The sequence below is a fragment of the Chiloscyllium plagiosum genome, chromosome 22, assembly GCF_004010195.1.
Source record: "Chiloscyllium plagiosum isolate BGI_BamShark_2017 chromosome 22, ASM401019v2, whole genome shotgun sequence".
Classification (NCBI taxonomy): domain Eukaryota; kingdom Metazoa; phylum Chordata; class Chondrichthyes; order Orectolobiformes; family Hemiscylliidae; genus Chiloscyllium; species Chiloscyllium plagiosum.
In genome coordinates, this window is record NC_057731.1 from 5964934 (window position 1) to 5983302 (window position 18369).

Genomic DNA, 18369 nt, shown 5'->3' on the forward strand with positions numbered 1-18369 from the left:
TGGAACTGAATGCTGTCGTGTGTACCAGCCAGGCTTCCAGCATCAGCATGCTGTGAAGGACACAGGAAAAGAGTAATCCTGGTTAGTCTCTGTTGCATAAAGGGACTCTCTCAAACTGACTTTCTCTCACCTTGTATGTTGGAATTGAATCATAGTCAAAAAGAATCAGAACTACAGAATCACAACCAGTCAACAAAATGGAAGGATCATGCAACTGTTTGACATCAACATTACTGGCAACTTCCACTGCAATGGCCTCTGCTGTTCATAAACAATTCAGAGACTGACCTGTTTTTCTTTTACTTTTATATCTCTGATCTCACCACTTATTTATGATCTGGGTGTATCTGCATTGTACTACTAATTCCCCATATCTTTAGTAATTAATGAACCCCCTTTTTGTTAATTCAAGGAAGCCTGGTTAAAGCAGCTATTTTTTTAAAATGCAGGTTTGTTTGAGGCTCAGAGAAAGATGTCCACAAGCGCAGGGGGTCCTTTCCAAGTGAACCTTGTTGTAACCAAAGGAGGTGGGTGAATAAAGAAGTGGAGCCTGTTCATACCTCCTCACCTGCACATTTAGTTTGAGGTGTCTCATATGGAATCGTGACAAACTGAGAAGCCTTGCCCAGGGTCTGGTTGTAACACTTTCAAGCAGCTGGCAAAAGCACAATGGGCCAGTAAACCTCCTGTGCTATCCATTTGACGATTCTGAACTTGTGGTTTACATTGTCACATCTCATTTTCCCTTTACAGAAATCTCTACATGGAAATTCATTTCAGCCGCATTACCCATTCCTTAAAAAAAAATACAAGTAAATAATAATAGGAAAAAAATCAACCCTATCATGGAAATCTAAATTAACTCAGTTACATAATTAGAATAATCAGTGAGTCTAACTGAAGTACAGGCAGTTCTTCCAGAATGTGATAGTTGTGTTTCTGTGTATTTTACTGTGCAAAATTTGCACAATATAAACAACACCTAGTGTTGGCGATCTAATTGTGTTATAACACATACTTTAAAAGTTTGCGCTGTAGAAACTTTGTTTCCTATTCACAAAATCACACTACAGCCAATTCACTTGAAGGAAAGATGCGTTATAGCAGAACTGCCTGTAGATATCCTCAATCAGTCATCAGCTCCTGTTGACCATTCTCATGGAGGAGGCCACCGCAGCATTCAGGAGCCCATTTGTCCAGCATTTGAGGAATTCTAGCCTTTTTCCTGAATGCATCCAGCAGTAGTACTGAGACATGGGGTGATTCTCATTCTCCATGAGACTCTTTATTTTCATCAAAACTCTTTGAGAACAGATTTTAGTAAGGAAGATCAGGTCATCAAAGACTCTTCCTACCATGTTTAGTCTTTTCTGCATCCTTTAACAAACCAGTTAGATATCTTGAAGTCCCTCATATTTGACATGCCATGATCTATTGGAGTTGCTCATTATTGATTGGCTTCAGCTAGTCCACTAATTTCTATATTGACAGCTTTGTTCCATACATAGTGATAATTGGTGCTGAAGTCTGATATTTTCTTGACCAGACATCAGGACCTGATGAAAATTCTAATGGAGAAGGCCACAGCTGAGTTCAGGAGCTGATTTGAAGTCTAACGTTCTGCACTTAGGTGAATCTTCAAAAGGGAAATGGAAGCTTCTCAGACTGTCAATCACCAACAAATTTCATTGCAGACAGCTTCTAAATTGGGCAACGTGGAATTGGGTGTCAAAGGAGGAGAATAAAACCAGCAGTGAAGATGTAAACCGGGGGGAGTGTAAACCACAAATGGGTGTAAATCAATGCAGTTGTATTTCAGCAGGATGTGAATCAGGAAGTGGTGTAAGATTGGCAGCTGGAAATGTAACACCTCTATTCAAGAAAGATATAAGAAAGACAATTTCTTGAATAGAGGTGTGACATGGTGGCTCAGTGGTTGGCACTGCTGCCTCACAGTACCAGGGACACAGCTTCAATTCTGGCCAAGTGTCTGTGTAGGGTTCCTCCTCACGGTCCAATGGTGTGCAGGTTAGTTGGATTAGCCATCAGAAATGCAAGGTTACAGGGATGGGGTAGGGGGTGTGTTTAGGTGCGATGCTGTTTGGAGGGTTGATGTTGACTTCATGGCTTGAACTGTGCCCGCTTCCACACTGGATTATACGAAACTACAGCCTAATATCCATCCAAGATGGCTGTAGAGTAAGTCTCCTGAGCCCAGGGCTCATCTGTTTTGCATTTTTCTCAGTTTTTTTTCTTGCCTGTTGGTGAAGAGTTCAGAGGTGGTGAGGTGAACCCAGCCCAGACTCCTGGCAGAGACATCGGAGGCAAGGTTGGGTTCCCAGTGGCTTCTGCATCAACAAGGTGCATCCAGAAAAGATTCATGGAGACTTTGGTGAGTTTGGGTCCTGTATGAGACCTGACAGTGAGGTGGGCCTAGAGTGGACTCTTGACGGCCGTGTTGGAGTTGAGTTTGGGCCAGTGTGGGATTTAGCGACATCAGTGGCAGATGCATCGGCGAGGTCCAGTGAGGACTTGTGGTGACAGCATCAGTGGAGGTAAGATGGTGCCTGACAGTGGCGACTCTTGTTCTGGTGGCCTGGTGAGGGGACTCATGACTGGTTACTCCAGGTCCATGGCAGAGCACGTAACAAGAAGGACTGTAAAGTTGACCATTCGTTTCTTTATTTTTCTGCATTAATAGTCTGTTTTGGTTTATTTTCTGTGTTTTAAGATAGCGCCAGAGAGTGGCAACACTATATCACACTTTTCATTATATTTTCGAACAAAATACACATGATAATAAATAAATTTAAATCAAATAATATGTCATTTCATTTGGGAAGATGCTAGAATACAGCATTAATGGCACGATATTTAGTAAATCACAATACGACCAGGCAGCCAATGTGGTTTTGCAAAAATGAAATTGATAAATTTGTGAGGATTCTTTAAGGATGTAACAAACAGGATGGATAAAGGAGAACCACTAGATGTAATATATTTGGATCTCCAAAAGGTATCTGATAAGGTGCCACATAAAAGCTCACTCACTTTACAAGGTAAGAGCTCACGGTATTTGAAATGATACATTTGCGTGGACAAATGATTGCCTCTTATCTCATTCAATAATATATGGATGCTTGGCTCATTGACTACCGATGCTTCATTCTGAACTGCTTACTTGACAGTTTTTAATCAAATTAGAGGCAGTTTGCGATTTCATTCCACTGTTGGGAAGGACAAGGAGGCAGGCACTAAACCACCTCAGCTGGAATGGGAATCAAATCCAGACTGCTGGCAATATTTTTAAACACAGCCTAGCTGTCTAGCCACATAAGTTGAACATCCCTAGAGGATTGGCTAATGAACAGGACACGAAGTTGGGATAAATGTATCAAAAAAACAAACCAAGAACGATGGATGCTGGAGATCTGAAACAAACAAAAACAGAAATTGCTGGAGTAACTCAGCAAGTCTGGCAGATTCTGTGGAGAGAAAACAGAGTTGACATTTCGAGTCAGTCCTCATAAATGGGTCATTGTCGGGTTTGCAAATTGGAAGTTGTGGGGTGCCATAAAGATCAGTACTGGAGCCTCAACTATTGAAGGTTTAATGATTTAGTTGAAGGGACCCTGGGTATTGGAGCCAAATTTGCTGATGATACAAAGATAGATAGGCAAACAGATGAGTATGACAGAGTCTGCAAAAGGGGTAAAGAAGAAATTAGGAAACCAAATGGAATGTTGGCCTATATTGTGGCTGTGTGTGGGGGGGGGGGGGGGAGGGGCGAGAGTGGAGGGAGGTGGGATTGTTACAGTTATACAGTGACACCCAACTTAATTTTGGTCATCTTAATTAAGGAATAATATATGGCAATTGGAAGCAGTTCAGAGAAGGCTCAGGTGAACAATTCCTTGGATTTCGGGTTGACTTTACGAAGAAAGATTGAACAGGCTGGATCTCACCAATGTTTAACTGAATGAGAAGTGATCTAATAGGACCATATGGGATTCTAAGGGGGCTTGACTCAGAAGTTGAGAATGTTTTTCCGAATGAGGGATTCTCGACTAAGGGGGTACAGATTGTAACATGGGGTAGATCAGGTGAAGTGTAAAAGAGTTGGATTATATCAAGGGAAGTGGTGGAGGCTGGTATAATTACAACAATTAAAAGACATCTGGATGGGTACATGAATAGGAAGGGTTTAGACAGATATGGGCCAAATGCTAGCAAATGGGACTAGATTCATCTCGGATATCTGGTCGGCATGGACCAAAGGGTCAGTTTTCCTGCTGTATAATTCCATAACTTTGAGGTGACACGGTGGCTCAGTGGTTAGTACTGCTACCTCACAGAGCCAGGGACCTGGGTTCAATTCCTGCCTCGGGCTACTGTCTGCGTGGGTTTTCTCCCACAGTCATAAGGATGTGCAGTTCAGGTGAATTAGCTATGCCAAATTGCCCATTGTGATAGGTGCATTAGTCAGGGATAAATGTAGGGGAATGGGTCTGGGTGAGTTACTCTTTGGAGGGTTGGTATGGACATGTTGGGGTGAAGGGCCTGTTTCCATACTGTAGGGAATCTAATAACTCTATGGGAGAAGAGTGAAGATATTTTTTAACTTAACCTGTTCAGATACATTACAACAGAGCTCTGAAGCAGGCAAGGATTTTAAACCAGCTTTCTGGCTCAAACATTGAGATAACCACAGCACCACAACAGCCCCTAAAGGGAAGAGTGTATATTGGGCTAGGGTGTATATCAGGGACAGAGTATGGGGCAGGCTTGTTCTCAGGGATAGAATATTAGGCCAGGATATAAACATCAGGGCCAGAGTATAGGGCAGACTATTTCTGAGAGACAGAATTTTTGACAAGGTTGTATATCAGGAACAGAGAAGGGGACAGACTATATATATCAGAGACAGAGCATGGGGCCAGGGTGTCTGTCAAGGATAGGTAGTAAATTTGAAAATTAAACTCATTAATATAGCTGATAACAAGCAGTGACCAACGTAAAGCTCTCACAGAGATTAAGAGCTTGCACAGAATTTTGTTCTTCAATTTACAAACAAGATTAAAATTCACATATAAATACGAATTTAGAGATCACATGCTCAACAAGTGTGTCTCTTATTCAGGTTTGATTTAGTAATTAGAACTGTCATGAGCCACATGTGGCTAACATACTGAGAAGGCTGAACTGGACTAATATCTCAAACTAGTGACAACTCTGATATGGAGCGCAGGGCTGCCTAGTACAGTGTCATGAAGATCTGAAAATTACCACTGCCCTGACGTATTTAATTCAGCTGATACAGGACCTCCTCAGAAAGTTCAGTAACAGGTGCGTGTTTGTGTACATGTATGTTTCTGGGTTGGAGGCGGGTGTCTAGTGTACCAGGAAGTAGCTTATTCCTTAATGAACACGTTCATAAATACGCCCTAATATTACGGTAATATGCGAGTGGAGGGAGTTATAGATGATGACAGTTTGAGAATAGTTTGGAATAAGGTGAAAGAAAACACATATAGAGTGCTAGCCCCTTCTGTTCCCAGCAAACGACATGGTCCTCATGTTAGACGAAACAGTCTTGAGTGCCAAACCGGTACTCCTCCCCAGTCGGTGCTAGTGCTTGGGATTCCCCCGGGGGAAGGGAGACTGTTGGTTCATTCCAGCTCTCGGTGTGGAGCACTCAGTCCTCCAGCTCTGATCACTTTGCTGCCATCTAGTCTGGGAACAGTTCTATTGCTGGGGGAGGAGGCGTTCACGGTGCTTTGACCTACGATGTACTGTATATCCTGACCCACTGCATCAAACTGGGCTAGAACAGCTTCCCTCCTCCTCCCCGCCTCTGTGCACGGCGTCATTGCATTGGGAAGGACGCTCTGAACTGCTACTACACACACTGCTGTAACTTTGAAAGTGAAAGGAGAGAGATTTGAACTGACAGCGAAGAGTGCAAAACATGGCCTCCTCCCCTCCAGGAGACACGGACGGACTCTCGGAACAGGTGAGAAGGATCTCTGGGCTCTGGGCACTCTACCTTTTGACCACCTCCCTCTTTGACTCTGCTCTGTACAATTTCAAGCACCAACTGTTCTCCTGTACCTGAGCACAGCCCCAAACCTGTTTAAAAAGTTTCTTTTTTAAATCACTTTCCTTAAATCACACTTTCCCCATCCAACAGAAAATAATCTGCAAATTGAGGGCGTCATTTTTTTTGGTGGGGGTGGGGGGGGAGAAGTTTGTTTTGGTTGCTTTCTTTTTAGAAAAGCCAATCATATGTAGCTGGGCACACATTAATTTCCATTTTACCTGCACGGATCCACTTCCAGTGGAGAGAGGCTGCAACTGTGTGTGTTTTGAGTTGACTATTTGAAATTGCGAGTAATAAGTTTCCAGGAAAAGGGAGTGAGTCCAGGTGTACACTACATTGGTACCTCACAGCTGGCTGCAGTCCTACAGGCTGTAAGAAAGGAACTTCGCCTGTGCTAGAGTTGGATTTTCAACAGACAGTAGGCTACAATTCACAATCCCATCTTTTCTCCTTGCCTGCCGTTGTGTTTGCAGCTCACACTGTATTAGACAAATTTTTTGAACTTTCCAATCCACTTTAAATTATAAAGTTGCATGCAGTATTTCAGAAGCCCCTCCCGTCGCCTCTACAAACATATCTAACTACAAACCTAAAGCGGGCAGTACGCCGGGACTGAGAGCGCAATTCCTCCTTCCTTTACAGGATAAGGTGACCTTATCCCCATTTCACCTCCCGGGGCATTACCCACATGTTTACTCGGAGCAGAAATCTCCGGATTCTTGCTCCAGTTCCCATTGCCCTTGCAGTTACGTGAGACTCCTTTCCATTCAATTCATATAAACACATCGGTTGCACTGCAATAGTGCATCAGGGAACAATCCTGTACTGTCCCAGCTCTCGAGTAGCGCACTTGGTGTGGAGTGCTATAAATATTCCAGGAATTCTAACCGGCGGGAGAGTAGGAAACTACCGTTTAAGATCAACGCCTTGCCGGCTTTCCGAATATAAATAATTCAATGTGATAAGGTGTGATTTGAGATTTACTGCGGCGAATATATGTTTACATCAGTGGGTGGTGAGGGTGTTATGAAGGAAGGTTGGATTGTGACTTTAAAACCACCGCAGATTGTTTTTTTTTACCAGGTTTTCAAACTCTTATTACTGTACTTCAGAAGTCATGGGGGTGGAACTTTGTGCAAAGGCCATATTAAGATGCCTAGTTAGGCAAACTTTAATTGGAAAATGCATCAAAGTTAGCCTTGAGCAACAAACACTTTAAACAAGTGTAAATGGTTGTAATGCTGAAAGATGTCAACTTTTGCTTATGAGTGAATGATTTCCGTTTTAATTTGAATGTGTGGATTAAACTTCACCTCAAATTATTATTTGACGTTTATTGTCCATCTCTAATTGCCCTAATTGCCATCTATTACAGTCTTGTGGGTTTAAGTACAACTACTGGGCCCTCCTACCTTTTGTCATTTACATAAATGATTTGGATGTGAGCATAAGAGGTACAATTAGTAAGTTTGCACATGAAACCAAAATTGGAGGTGTAGTGGACAGCGAAGAGGGTTACCTCAGATTACAACAGGATCTGGACCAGATGGGCCAATGGTCTGAGAAGTGGCGGATGGAGTTTAATTCAGATAAATGCGAGGTGCTACATTTTGGGAAAGCAAATCTTAGCAGGACTTATACACCTTAATGGTAAGGTCCTAGGGAGTGTTGCTGAACCTTGGAGTGCAGGTTCATTGCTCCTTGAAAATGGAGTCGCAGGTAGATAGGATAGTGAAGAAGGCGTTTGGTATACTTTCCTTTATTGGTCAGAGTATTGAGTACAGGAGTTGGGAGGTCATGTTGCGGCTGTACAGGACATTGGAAGGTCACTGTTGGAATATTGGTTTACAAAATTATGAGGGGCATGGATAGGATAAATGGACAAAGTATTTTCCCTGGGGTGGGGGAGTCCAGAACTGGAGGGCATAGATTTAGGGTGAGAGGGGAAAGATATGAAAGAGACCTAAGGGGCAACTTTTTCACAGAGAGAGAGAGAGTGGTACGTGTATGGAATGAGCTGTCAGAGGACGTGGTGGAGGCTGGTACAATTGCAACATTTAAAAGGCATTTGGATGGGTATATGAATAGGAAGAGTTTTGGAGGGATGTGGGCCAGGTGCTGGCAGGTGGGACTAGATTGGGTTGGGATATCTGGTTGGCATGGACGGGTTGGACCGAAGGGTCTGTTTCCGTGCTGTACATCCCTGACTCTACAGTATGATTTGAGAGGGAATTCTGGAACATTCTCCTCTGAAAAACCTGAATTCAAATATTGGCGAACCTTTCACTGCCCCGTTTATAAAGTATCACATCTGGCAGCTTATCAAATATCTCTTTTAAAAATTGAACATGCCCTTTGTGGCTAAATCCAAATAGGATTGAATTATGAGGAAATTAATTTAGTTTATTAAAAAGTAGCAGGTCAGTGTAAGCAGGGAGAAGAATGGTGATGTTACTGGACTATCTAGCGACCTGATCTAATGCTATGGAGGCATGTTCAAATCCCACCACAGCACGCGGTGCTATTTGAATTTATAAGTAAAATCTGGAATTGTCGCAAAGAGCTTGCCTCATGAATCATACCATTATTGTTGAAAACACCATCTCGTCACGTTCTCCAGGAAAGGTCTGTGTGTGACTCCAGATCCACAGTGTGGTTTGACTATTAACTGTCCTCAAATGTGACTTTTCTGATTTTCTTAAAACTATCAACCACCATCAGTAATCACTGTGCAGCCAGTTAGAGGTTTGTGTGCAAAGCTCATTTTGGGCAATGCAAACAATAAAAAACGAAGGGGTTGGTTGGGCTGGTGGGGCCGTTGGTGCTAGGGAGAGTGGGATGGGACTAAACTGAAATGGGGTTGGGGGATGAAGTACTTTTTTTCCCCCCCCTGTGTTGCCCACCTCTCTCTCAAGGCAGAGACAGCATTGGACACAGAGCACTCCCTCCAATGACACATGGGTAGAACATATCTGTGAAGTGGCCAGGCGGTTGGCAGACATGACCATCTCCACAGCCTGATCCCTGGACCTGTTCATATTCAGGAACAGACCCTCAAAGACATCCTCCAATCTGCCCGCACTGGATGCCCAAAGGAATAAGCCTTCTAGAGGTTAATTATTAATGGGTACCAAATGGCTATTTGCATCCTATGCATGGTTAAAAAGATGCTACTTTACGCAGTGAGTGGACTATGTTTAGATATGATGGACTGAGAAACTCCATACTAAATGTTCAGAGAATTGAGCACCCTGGTTGATTTAACTCTTAGTTTCCATGCTATTTCTGGTGTTCTTTAATCTGTTGTACTAACTTATAATGAACAGATTTTTTTTTGAAAATGACGGTACAATGAATTGCTGCTCTTTTCCGAATTGTTCCTTTTTTGAGAGTTGGCAGCTGTGGCTCAATGATGTGCCTTCAACCCTGCATCAGGAGGTTCTGGGTTCACGCCATTCACCAAAGGCAAGAATTAAAATGATCACATCAGGATGCTACTGAAGGAGTGCTGCATTGTTACATATCCTGCCTTTTGGACAGGAGTTGATTGTGAGGTCCTGTCTACATTTGGTGTAGATGCAAAGCTTCCTGGTATCCAAAGCCTTGTATTTTAACTCTCAAACGAGGTTATCTAGTTGTTCTCACTCTACAGTTAGGACTAAACTTGACTCTTATTTTCTCCCCCATTGCAATTGTGACTCATATCAAAAGGAAACCACTTCATTAGTTATGGAATGCTTTGGGAAGCACTGAGGTTATGAAAAACACCATTCCAGTATCAATCTTTTTCTTTAATAGAATTTTCCTGAACAAAGAGCAGTGTGCGTATGTCATTTATGCCTAACCCAGTTGCTGTTGAGCAAGGTGTAGAAGCATGGCAGTTTTCTCTTTTTTTTTTAGGTGAGGAAGTGTCCCAGGTTAGGTGATTTTAACAGGGTAAACTGATGCTATTGGAAAATGATGTTGAGGTGCCAGTGCTGAGCTAGGGTGGATAAATGTCACCTGATGAAGGAGATTGTTGGACTATAACCTGGTGTTGAGTGACTTCTGACGATTTGAAAATAACATCCCTCTTGGTAGGGGCAAGAGAAAAATCGGCTGCTGGTGTATGTTTTTAAAAAGTCACCTTGAGAGCACTTTAAGAGAATGGGACTTCGTGTGCATTCAACCATTGACTTGGCTGCACGGTAGTAACACATTGACAGTTCAAGTGAAGTTATAAACTGTTAGAGTGGACCTTGAGCATTTTATCAGTGTAATCTGAATCTTGAGCTGAGTCACAGCCTTTGAATAGATTCCTGCTTTTTGTTATTTTGTTATAAATGTGGAGAAAAAAATAACATTACTGTTTACAAGCTGAGAAAGGAGTTCGATGGTTGGCAAACTTATCGCCTGTATTGCAGTGATATGTTTTGTGAAATAGTTTAGTAACCAGGAAGTAGGATACCATTTATACTGTGATGGAAATACAATCCAAGTTTACCACATGGTTGTCAGATTTATCTCTTCTAACATGAGACATTGCAATGCAAGTAATTTAATATCTCTTTATTAACCATACAATTCCTATTCCAGTTGATGTTTTCCACTCAAAAGTTACTATAATGCTTTTGTTTGAGGTTTGGTTATCTGCCTGCTCAAGACCTTGTGAGGTATTTCAATAGTGTTTATCACACACTTGATAAGTGTTGTGGCCAACAATTCTCCCTCAAAACGTTCCCATTTTGAAAAGCCATGTGATGTTTCTGGTCACTTCTGTGCAACATGATTAGTACAGGATAGATATTGTGTCCCTTATTGCATGGCAAACACTCTCTACTGCAAGAGTAATCAGTACATGAAGCATTTGGTGATGACCTAAACTTTCGCCTTTGGATTCATTTGGTTTAAGTCCCATTCCACAAATGCGAGCACAATCTCAGATATTGCATCATTGCAGCACTGAGGGAGTATCGCACTCTTTCAGGTGAAATGCTTAATCAAAGCCTTGACTTAATGTTGGTTACCAGGACACTCCAAAATTGACCATTTAGTTGTGAGGTCCTTTGTGATGGTTAAGAGTTTTGGCACAATGTAAATAGAAGTCCAGATTAGAGTGGTGCTAGAAAAGCACAGCAGGTCAGGCGGCATCAGAGGAGCAGGAAAAAGCTCATTCCTGATGAAGGGCTTTTGCCCGAAACGTCGATTTTCCTGCTCCTCGGATGCCGCCTGACCTGCCATGCTTTTCCAACACCACTCTACTTGACCCTGATCTGCAGTACCCACTTCTGCCACAATGTAAATGAAACCTTTTTTTTTTTGCAGGTTCCACGTAAATGGTTCTGGATGATATAAAAATGTTATGTTCGTGTATGAATAGGTCTCCCATGTCAGTTAAGACTAAACAAACTTCTATTGTGTCCAATAATAAAACGGTCAGTAGCCATGACTTTGCACATCCGTAAGGTTGGCCACTTTTATTGGATCTTGAAAGCTGCTCAGTGCGTGCATGGCTTGGGTGATTGGAAATTTCGGATCTCTGTCCCATTTCTGTCTAAATTTGAAAACCTTATTCACGGGATGCAGAGATTGCAGTCTGGTTCTCCTTGTGTCTTGAGGGAGGTAAACCATCTTGAACATAAATGCATGTGTGGATGTACCACATTACAGGGCAATTAAAAGCCATTTCCAACGCCCCTCCCCCAAGTCCCTCCTCCCTATCTTTTATCTTAGCCTGCTGGACACACTTTCCTCATTCCTGAAGAAGGGCTTATGCCCGAAACGTCGATTCTCCTGTTCCTTGGATGCTGCCTGACCTGCTGCGCTTTTCCAGCAACACATTTTCAGCTCTGATCTCCAGCATCTGCAGCCCTCACTTTCTCCAATTAAAAGCATCTGAGGAGCAGGAGAATCGACGTTTCAGGCATAAGCCCTTCTTCAGGAGGTTCCTGCTCCTCAGATGCTGCTTGGCCTTATTGGCTGTGTTTTTCCAACACAATCTTTCAGTGCTGATTGGGTGCACACTTTGTGGTCAGCAGACCCCACTGGTAGTCTGCTGCTGTTACCCAGAGGCTGGCTTCTGTAGAGTCATGGCAGTAACTGATACCTGTTATTGAAGATTCAGAGCTTGAATAATCCTAAGCAGAACAAACTGAAAAGGAGACAGTATTTTCGGTAGAGTATATAGTCAAGGGACAAAAAGCTAGACCAATCAAATAAATAATTAGGGCGAGGTGGATTTGCCAATAAGATGTTGGCCTGGCAAGAAGGTTTGTAGAGTGGTATAGATCATGAAGGAGCAAGAGGTAGGTGCACTTAGCTAACTGGATGTGACAAAGGCACATGATTAGCAACAGAAAATTCACAGGTTTCCTATTCACAATGTATAACAAAGCATGTTTACATCATCAGTTACAAAATATACATTAAGAGGCAGTTTGTTCTAATTCTTAAAAGATGTTGGCTCCATGTATAATAGGGACATAAGAGTTAAACATGGACAAACACTTTACAAAGAAATGCTTTCAGATGTTGTGTAAAATTCAGTAGACTCTGGTAATTTCCCTCGGAAATCTACGCTCAACAGTACAGCTACCTGTTTCTTAATATTTAAATTAACTTTTCAAAAAGCATTATTGCTTCGGAATCGGTGAGGCTTGGAATGCCTGTTTAAATTCCGAGCTACCTGTAGACTTAAGCATGTCTGCTCTTGCTAAATTTTGCAATCCATGAAGGGCACTGGCAAATAGTCTGTGGTTTATGAATACTTTGGCTGGCACTAATGCTTTGCATAATAATGAGTCTGGAGTGGTTTAACAGTGATTTCTAAGATCTGATCTGATCTAATGAGATTGCTGCAGGGAAAACACGTTTACGAAGGTGGTTTTGAATTTAAACTCCCACGTCTTGAGGAACAGTCCAGGTGGAGAAGCAAACATGATCCATTTAATCAAAAGACGCTCCTTCTCCAATAATTTTTCTGTGCACTAACATCCCAGTGCAGTTGCTTCATGCTGAGAGAGCAGGTGACATCCAGGTTACTGGACTAAAGTCCAGCAGAAGACTGCTTTTCATGTCGACGGGAATTAATGGGAGAGAAAATGTAGCAACACTCTGGCCAGTGCAAAGAAAAGGTGAAAGTCTCGAAATAGTTCCCTGACAACTCTTTCCAAACTAATGAGATGTTCAATGAAAGGATGGGACTTGCTTGGAAAACCCAAGATATCTGGCTGTGAAATAAGTGGCAAGTGACATTTGGACTGCGCAGTGCCAGTGTTACGCTTTCTCACCTTGATCCCTTTAGCATCAAGGGCCATGTCCAGCTCCCTGTTGAAGGTATCTAGTGAACTGGCTCCAACAGCTTACTGTGGTAGAGAATTCTACAGGTTCACAACTGAGTGAAGAAATCCTTCCTCCGTTCTGAACGGCTTTCAAATCAGGGTAGTGTGTGGGTTGAAGGGGATCTCACAGGTGGGGTTCTACGTAGCTTCATTCATTCATTCATTCATGGAGGAAAATATAATCCCAGAGCCAAAGACAACAGTCAGAAAACAAATTCTGCTGAAGGGTCACTCAATTTGAAACATTAACTTACCTTTTCTTTCTACAGATGCTGCCAGACATGCTGAGTTTCTTCACCACCTCCTTTTTTTAGAGTCAGAAGGCAACACTTAACTCCGAATAACATTACTGTTCTATGTTAATAAAGTCTCCAGTTCTGCTCATGGGCCATGAGTTTAAAAGGAAAATATCAACACTGCACTGATCTCACACCAAAGTTCAGATCAAACCAATACTTTTCAGAATTTGCTGTTAAGTACAGAAAGTTTTGAATGATAATTTGTGATACTAAACAGATAATTTGCCATAACAGAATAACGCTATGGCAAATGATGGGAGGTGGGGTAAAATAAGGCACATATGGTGTAATAATTCTGGATTAGTGGTGCTGGAAGAACACAGCAGTTCAGGCAGCATCCAGGGAACTTCGAAATCGACGTTTCGGGCAAAAGCCCTTCATCAGGAATAAAGCCTTTATTCCTGATGAAGGCCTTTTGCCTGAAACGTCGATTTTCGAAGCTCCTTGGATGCTGCCTGAACTGCTGTGCTCTTCCAGCACCACTAATCCAGAATCTGGTTTCCAGCATCTGCAGTCATTGTTTTTACCTCAATGGTGTAATAATGTTGAGCAGACATTTCAGTGGGGTGTGTGGTGCTGGATGTAGGTATATATAAGCCAGGGTAGGGGGTGGTGGGGGGGGCTCCATTTGGAAAATGTAGGCAGGGTATTTGGTGTGCATGTATGTGTTTGCAGCAGAATAAGATGGCCCTGGGGTTCCTGTTGTATCTCAAAGCATCAGGCCACAGGCACTGCCAGGGTGGGAAATGCAGCAGTGGCAGTACTTTAATAAAAGTATCGGCAATGCCTTGCTAACTCCTTTGTCTTGATTTTGAGTATTGACCTATAAAAAGTAAAGAATGTATCAAATAGGATAAGAACTGTCGACCTTCCAAAACAAAAACACAATATCAAAATATAATCAAGCCCAGGCAGGCTCATACAGAGAGGGAACATGGACAATCTGTTACAGAGTCATGGTGCCATAACAGCAGGCAAAGACCCTTTGGTCTAACCAGTCCATGCCAATTATAATCCCAAACTAAACCAATCCCACTTGCCTCTATCCCTGCAAACAGTTTTTATTCATGTACTTATCTAAATGTCTTTTAAATGTTGTAACTGCACTTGTTTGAGGCCAGCGACCATAATTCTATTAGTTTTAAAATAGTGATGGAAAAGGTAGACCAGACCTAAGAGCTGAAGTTCTAAATTGGAGGAAGGCTAATTTTGACCGTATTGGGCAAGAACTTTCAAAAGCTGATTTGATGCAGATGTTCGCAGGAAAAGGGACGGCGGGAAAATGAGAGAGCGCAGATCCAGAGAAGGTATATTCCTGTCAGGGTGAAAGGAAAGGCTGGTAGGTATAGGGAATGCTGGATGACTGGAGAAATTGAGGATCTGGTTAAGAAAAAGAAGGAAGCATATATCAGGTATAGACAGGATAGATCGAGTGAATCCTTAGAGTATAAAGGCAGTAGGAGTATTCTTAAGAGGGACATCAGGAGGGCAAAAAGGGAATATGAGATAGCTTTGACAAATAGGGTGAAGGAGAATCCAAAGGGTTTTTACAAATACATTAAGGACAAAAGGTTAACTAGGGAGTGAATAGGGCACCTCAAAGATCAGCAAAGCGGCCTTTGTGTGGAGCAGCAGGAGATGGGCAGATACTAAACGAGTATTTTGCATCAGTATTTACTGTGGAAAAGGACATGGATGATATAGAATGTGGGGAAATAGATGGTGACATCTTGAAAAATGTCCATATTGCAGAGGAGGAATTGCTGGATATCTTGAAATGCATAAAGGTGGGTAAAACGCCAAGACCTGATGAGGTGTACCCTAGAACTCTGGGGAAACCAGGGTAGTGATTGCTGGGCCTCTTGCTGAGATATTTGCATTATCGGTAGTCACAGGTGAGGTGCCAGAAGACTGGAGGTTGGCTAACGTGGTGCCACTGTTTTAAGAAGGCCGGTAAAGACAAGAACTATAGACCGGTGAGCCTGACCTCGGTGGTGGGCAAGTTGTTGGGAATCCTGACGGACAGGATGTGCATGTATTTGGAAAGGCAAGGACTGATTAGGGATAGTCAACATGGCTTTGTGCGTGGGAAATCATGTCTCACAAACTTGATTTGAGTGTTTTGAAGTAACAAAGAGGATTGATGAGGGCAGAGCGGTGGACATGATCTATATGTACTTCAGCTATGCATTCGACAAGGTTCCCCATGGGAGACTGATTAGCAAGGTTAGATCTCATGGAATACTGGGAGAACTAGCCATTTGGATACAGAACTGGCTTGAAGGTAGAAGCCAGAGGGTGGTGGTGGAGGGTTGCTGGAGGCCTATGACCAGTGGAGTGCCACAAGGATCAGTGCTGGGTCCACTACGTTTTGTCATTTATATACAGTAAGTGATTTGGATGTGAACATAGGAGATTTAGTTAGTAAGTTTGCAGATGACCCCAAGATTGGAGGTGCAGTGGACAGGGAAGAATACCTCCAATTACATCAGGATCTGGTCAGATGGGCCAAGAAGTGGCAGATGGAGTTTAATTCCGATAAATGTGAGGTGCTGCATTTTGGAAAGGCAAATCCGAGCAGGACATCTACACTTAATGGTAAGGTCCTTGGGAGTGTTGCTGAACAAAGAGACCTTGGAGTGCAGGTTCATAGCTCCTTGAAAGTGGAGTTGCAGGTAGTTAGGATTTGAGCTACAGGGAGAGGCTGAACAGGGTAAAAACAAGGACTGCAGATGCTGGAAACCAGATTCTGGATTAGAGTGGTGCTGGAAAAGCACAGTTCAAGCAGCATCTGAGGAGCAGGAAAATTGACGTTTTGGGCAAAAGCCTGATTCCTGACAAAGGGCTTTTGCCCAAAACGTCAATTTTCCTGCTCCTCGGATGCTGCCTGAACTGCTATGCTTTTTCAGCACCACTCTACTCTAGGAGAGGCTGGACAGGCTGGGGCTATTTTCCCTGGAGTGTTGGAGGCTGAGGGGTGACCTTTTAGAGGTTTACAAAGTCATGAGGGGCATAGATAGGGTAAATAGACAAAGTCTTTTCCCTGGGGTGGGGGAGTCCAGAACTAGAGGACATAGATTTAGGTTGAGAGGGGAAAGATGTAAAAGAGACTGAAGGGGCAACTTTTTCACACAGAGGGTGGTGTGTGTATGGAATGAGCTGCCAGAGGAAGTGGTAGAGGCTGGTACAATTGCAACATTTAAAAGGCATTTGGATGGGTATATGAATAGGAAGAGTTTGGAGGGATATGGGCGAAGTCCTGGCAAATGGATCTAGATTGGGTTGGGATATCTGATTGGCATGGACCAGTTGGTCAGAAGGTTCTGTTTCTGTGCTGTACCTCTGTCTCTATGACCCTATATTTTTTAAAAAAAAACAAATGCTCCCCAGTCTCAAATTCCCCACTCGGGGAAAGAGACCTGTCATTCACTTTTTACCTACACCCCTCACGATTTTATAAATTTCTATAAGGTCACCCAGCAATCTCCTACGCTCCAGTGAAAAAAGTTCCAGGCTGTCCTTTAACTCAAACCCTCCATTCCCAGCAGCATTCTAGTAAACGTCTTCTGAACCTCCTCCAGCTTAATAATATCCTTCCTGTAGCAGTGACCAGAATAGCACATGGCACTCCAGATGAGGCCTCACCGACGTCCTATACAACCTCAACATGATATACTAACTCTTATACTCAAAGGTCTGCACAATGAATGTGAGAACGTGCGAAATGCTGCGTTAACCACCCTAACCATATGTGATGCAAACTTCATTGAATTATGGACGTGAACCCTGAGGTTTGTCCGTTCTAAGCACTACCTAAAGCCCTCCTTTTAATTGTACAAGTCCTGCCCTTGATTGTTTTACCAAAATGCAATACCTCACACTTCTCCAAATTAAACGGAGACAGTGGTTAGCACTGCTGCCTCACAGCACCAGAGACCCGGGTTCAATTCCCGCCTCAGGCAAATATTCTCCCTGTGTCTGCGTGGGTTTCCTCCGGGTGCTCCGGTTTCCTCCCACAGTCCAAAAATGCCCAGGTTAGTTGAATTGACCATGCTAAATTGCCCGTAGTGTTAGGTGAAGGGGTAAATATAGGGGAATGGGACTGGGTGAGTTGCTCTTCGGAGGGTCAGTGTGGACTTGTTGGGCTGAAGGGCCTGTTTCCACACTGTAAGTAATCTAATCTAAACTGCATCAGCCCATTGACCCAATTGAACGAGGTTCTGGGGAAGGGGGAAAATTGCGGAGATAGATTGCTGGGTATGAGGGGGAAGAACAGGAGATTCAGACCTAGACATGAGTGGCTGTGAGGGGTTGAGAGAGAGAGACAAATCAAGGGTATCATAGATGCAGAGCCAACATCAAAACAGCTAGAAACAACATTAGAACAGGAGGTCACTCCTTCCTTCTAGCCTGTTCCTCACTCAGTGAAGGAATTAAGAATAACAGCTTCTAGTATGAAGAATCAACTGTACCATAACTCTTCTCTCTCCCTCCCTCTCCCCCCCCCCCACCCCCATCCCCACAAATGTTGACATAGTCCTCTCTCCCCCTGCCTCTCCCCCTCTCCCTCTCTCCCCCTCTCCCTCTCTCCCCCTCACACACACACAAACACACACACACACACACACAGGCATGGTCTCACTATCTCTCT

The 18369-nt window shown here is 43.1% G+C and overlaps 1 protein-coding gene across 1 annotated transcript in view; it reads left to right on the forward strand.

Annotated features, from left to right (window-relative positions):
* The first annotated feature begins 5353 nt into the window (after nt 1-5353).
* Nucleotides 5354-18369, forward strand: part of ank3b (ankyrin 3b) — a 737210-nt gene continuing 724194 nt past the window's right edge. The window contains exon 1 of the mRNA XM_043712330.1: nt 5354-6013. Within this exon, the coding sequence (XP_043568265.1) occupies nt 5969-6013 (45 nt within the window). The 5' untranslated portion in view covers nt 5354-5968. The remainder of the gene's footprint in view (nt 6014-18369) is intronic.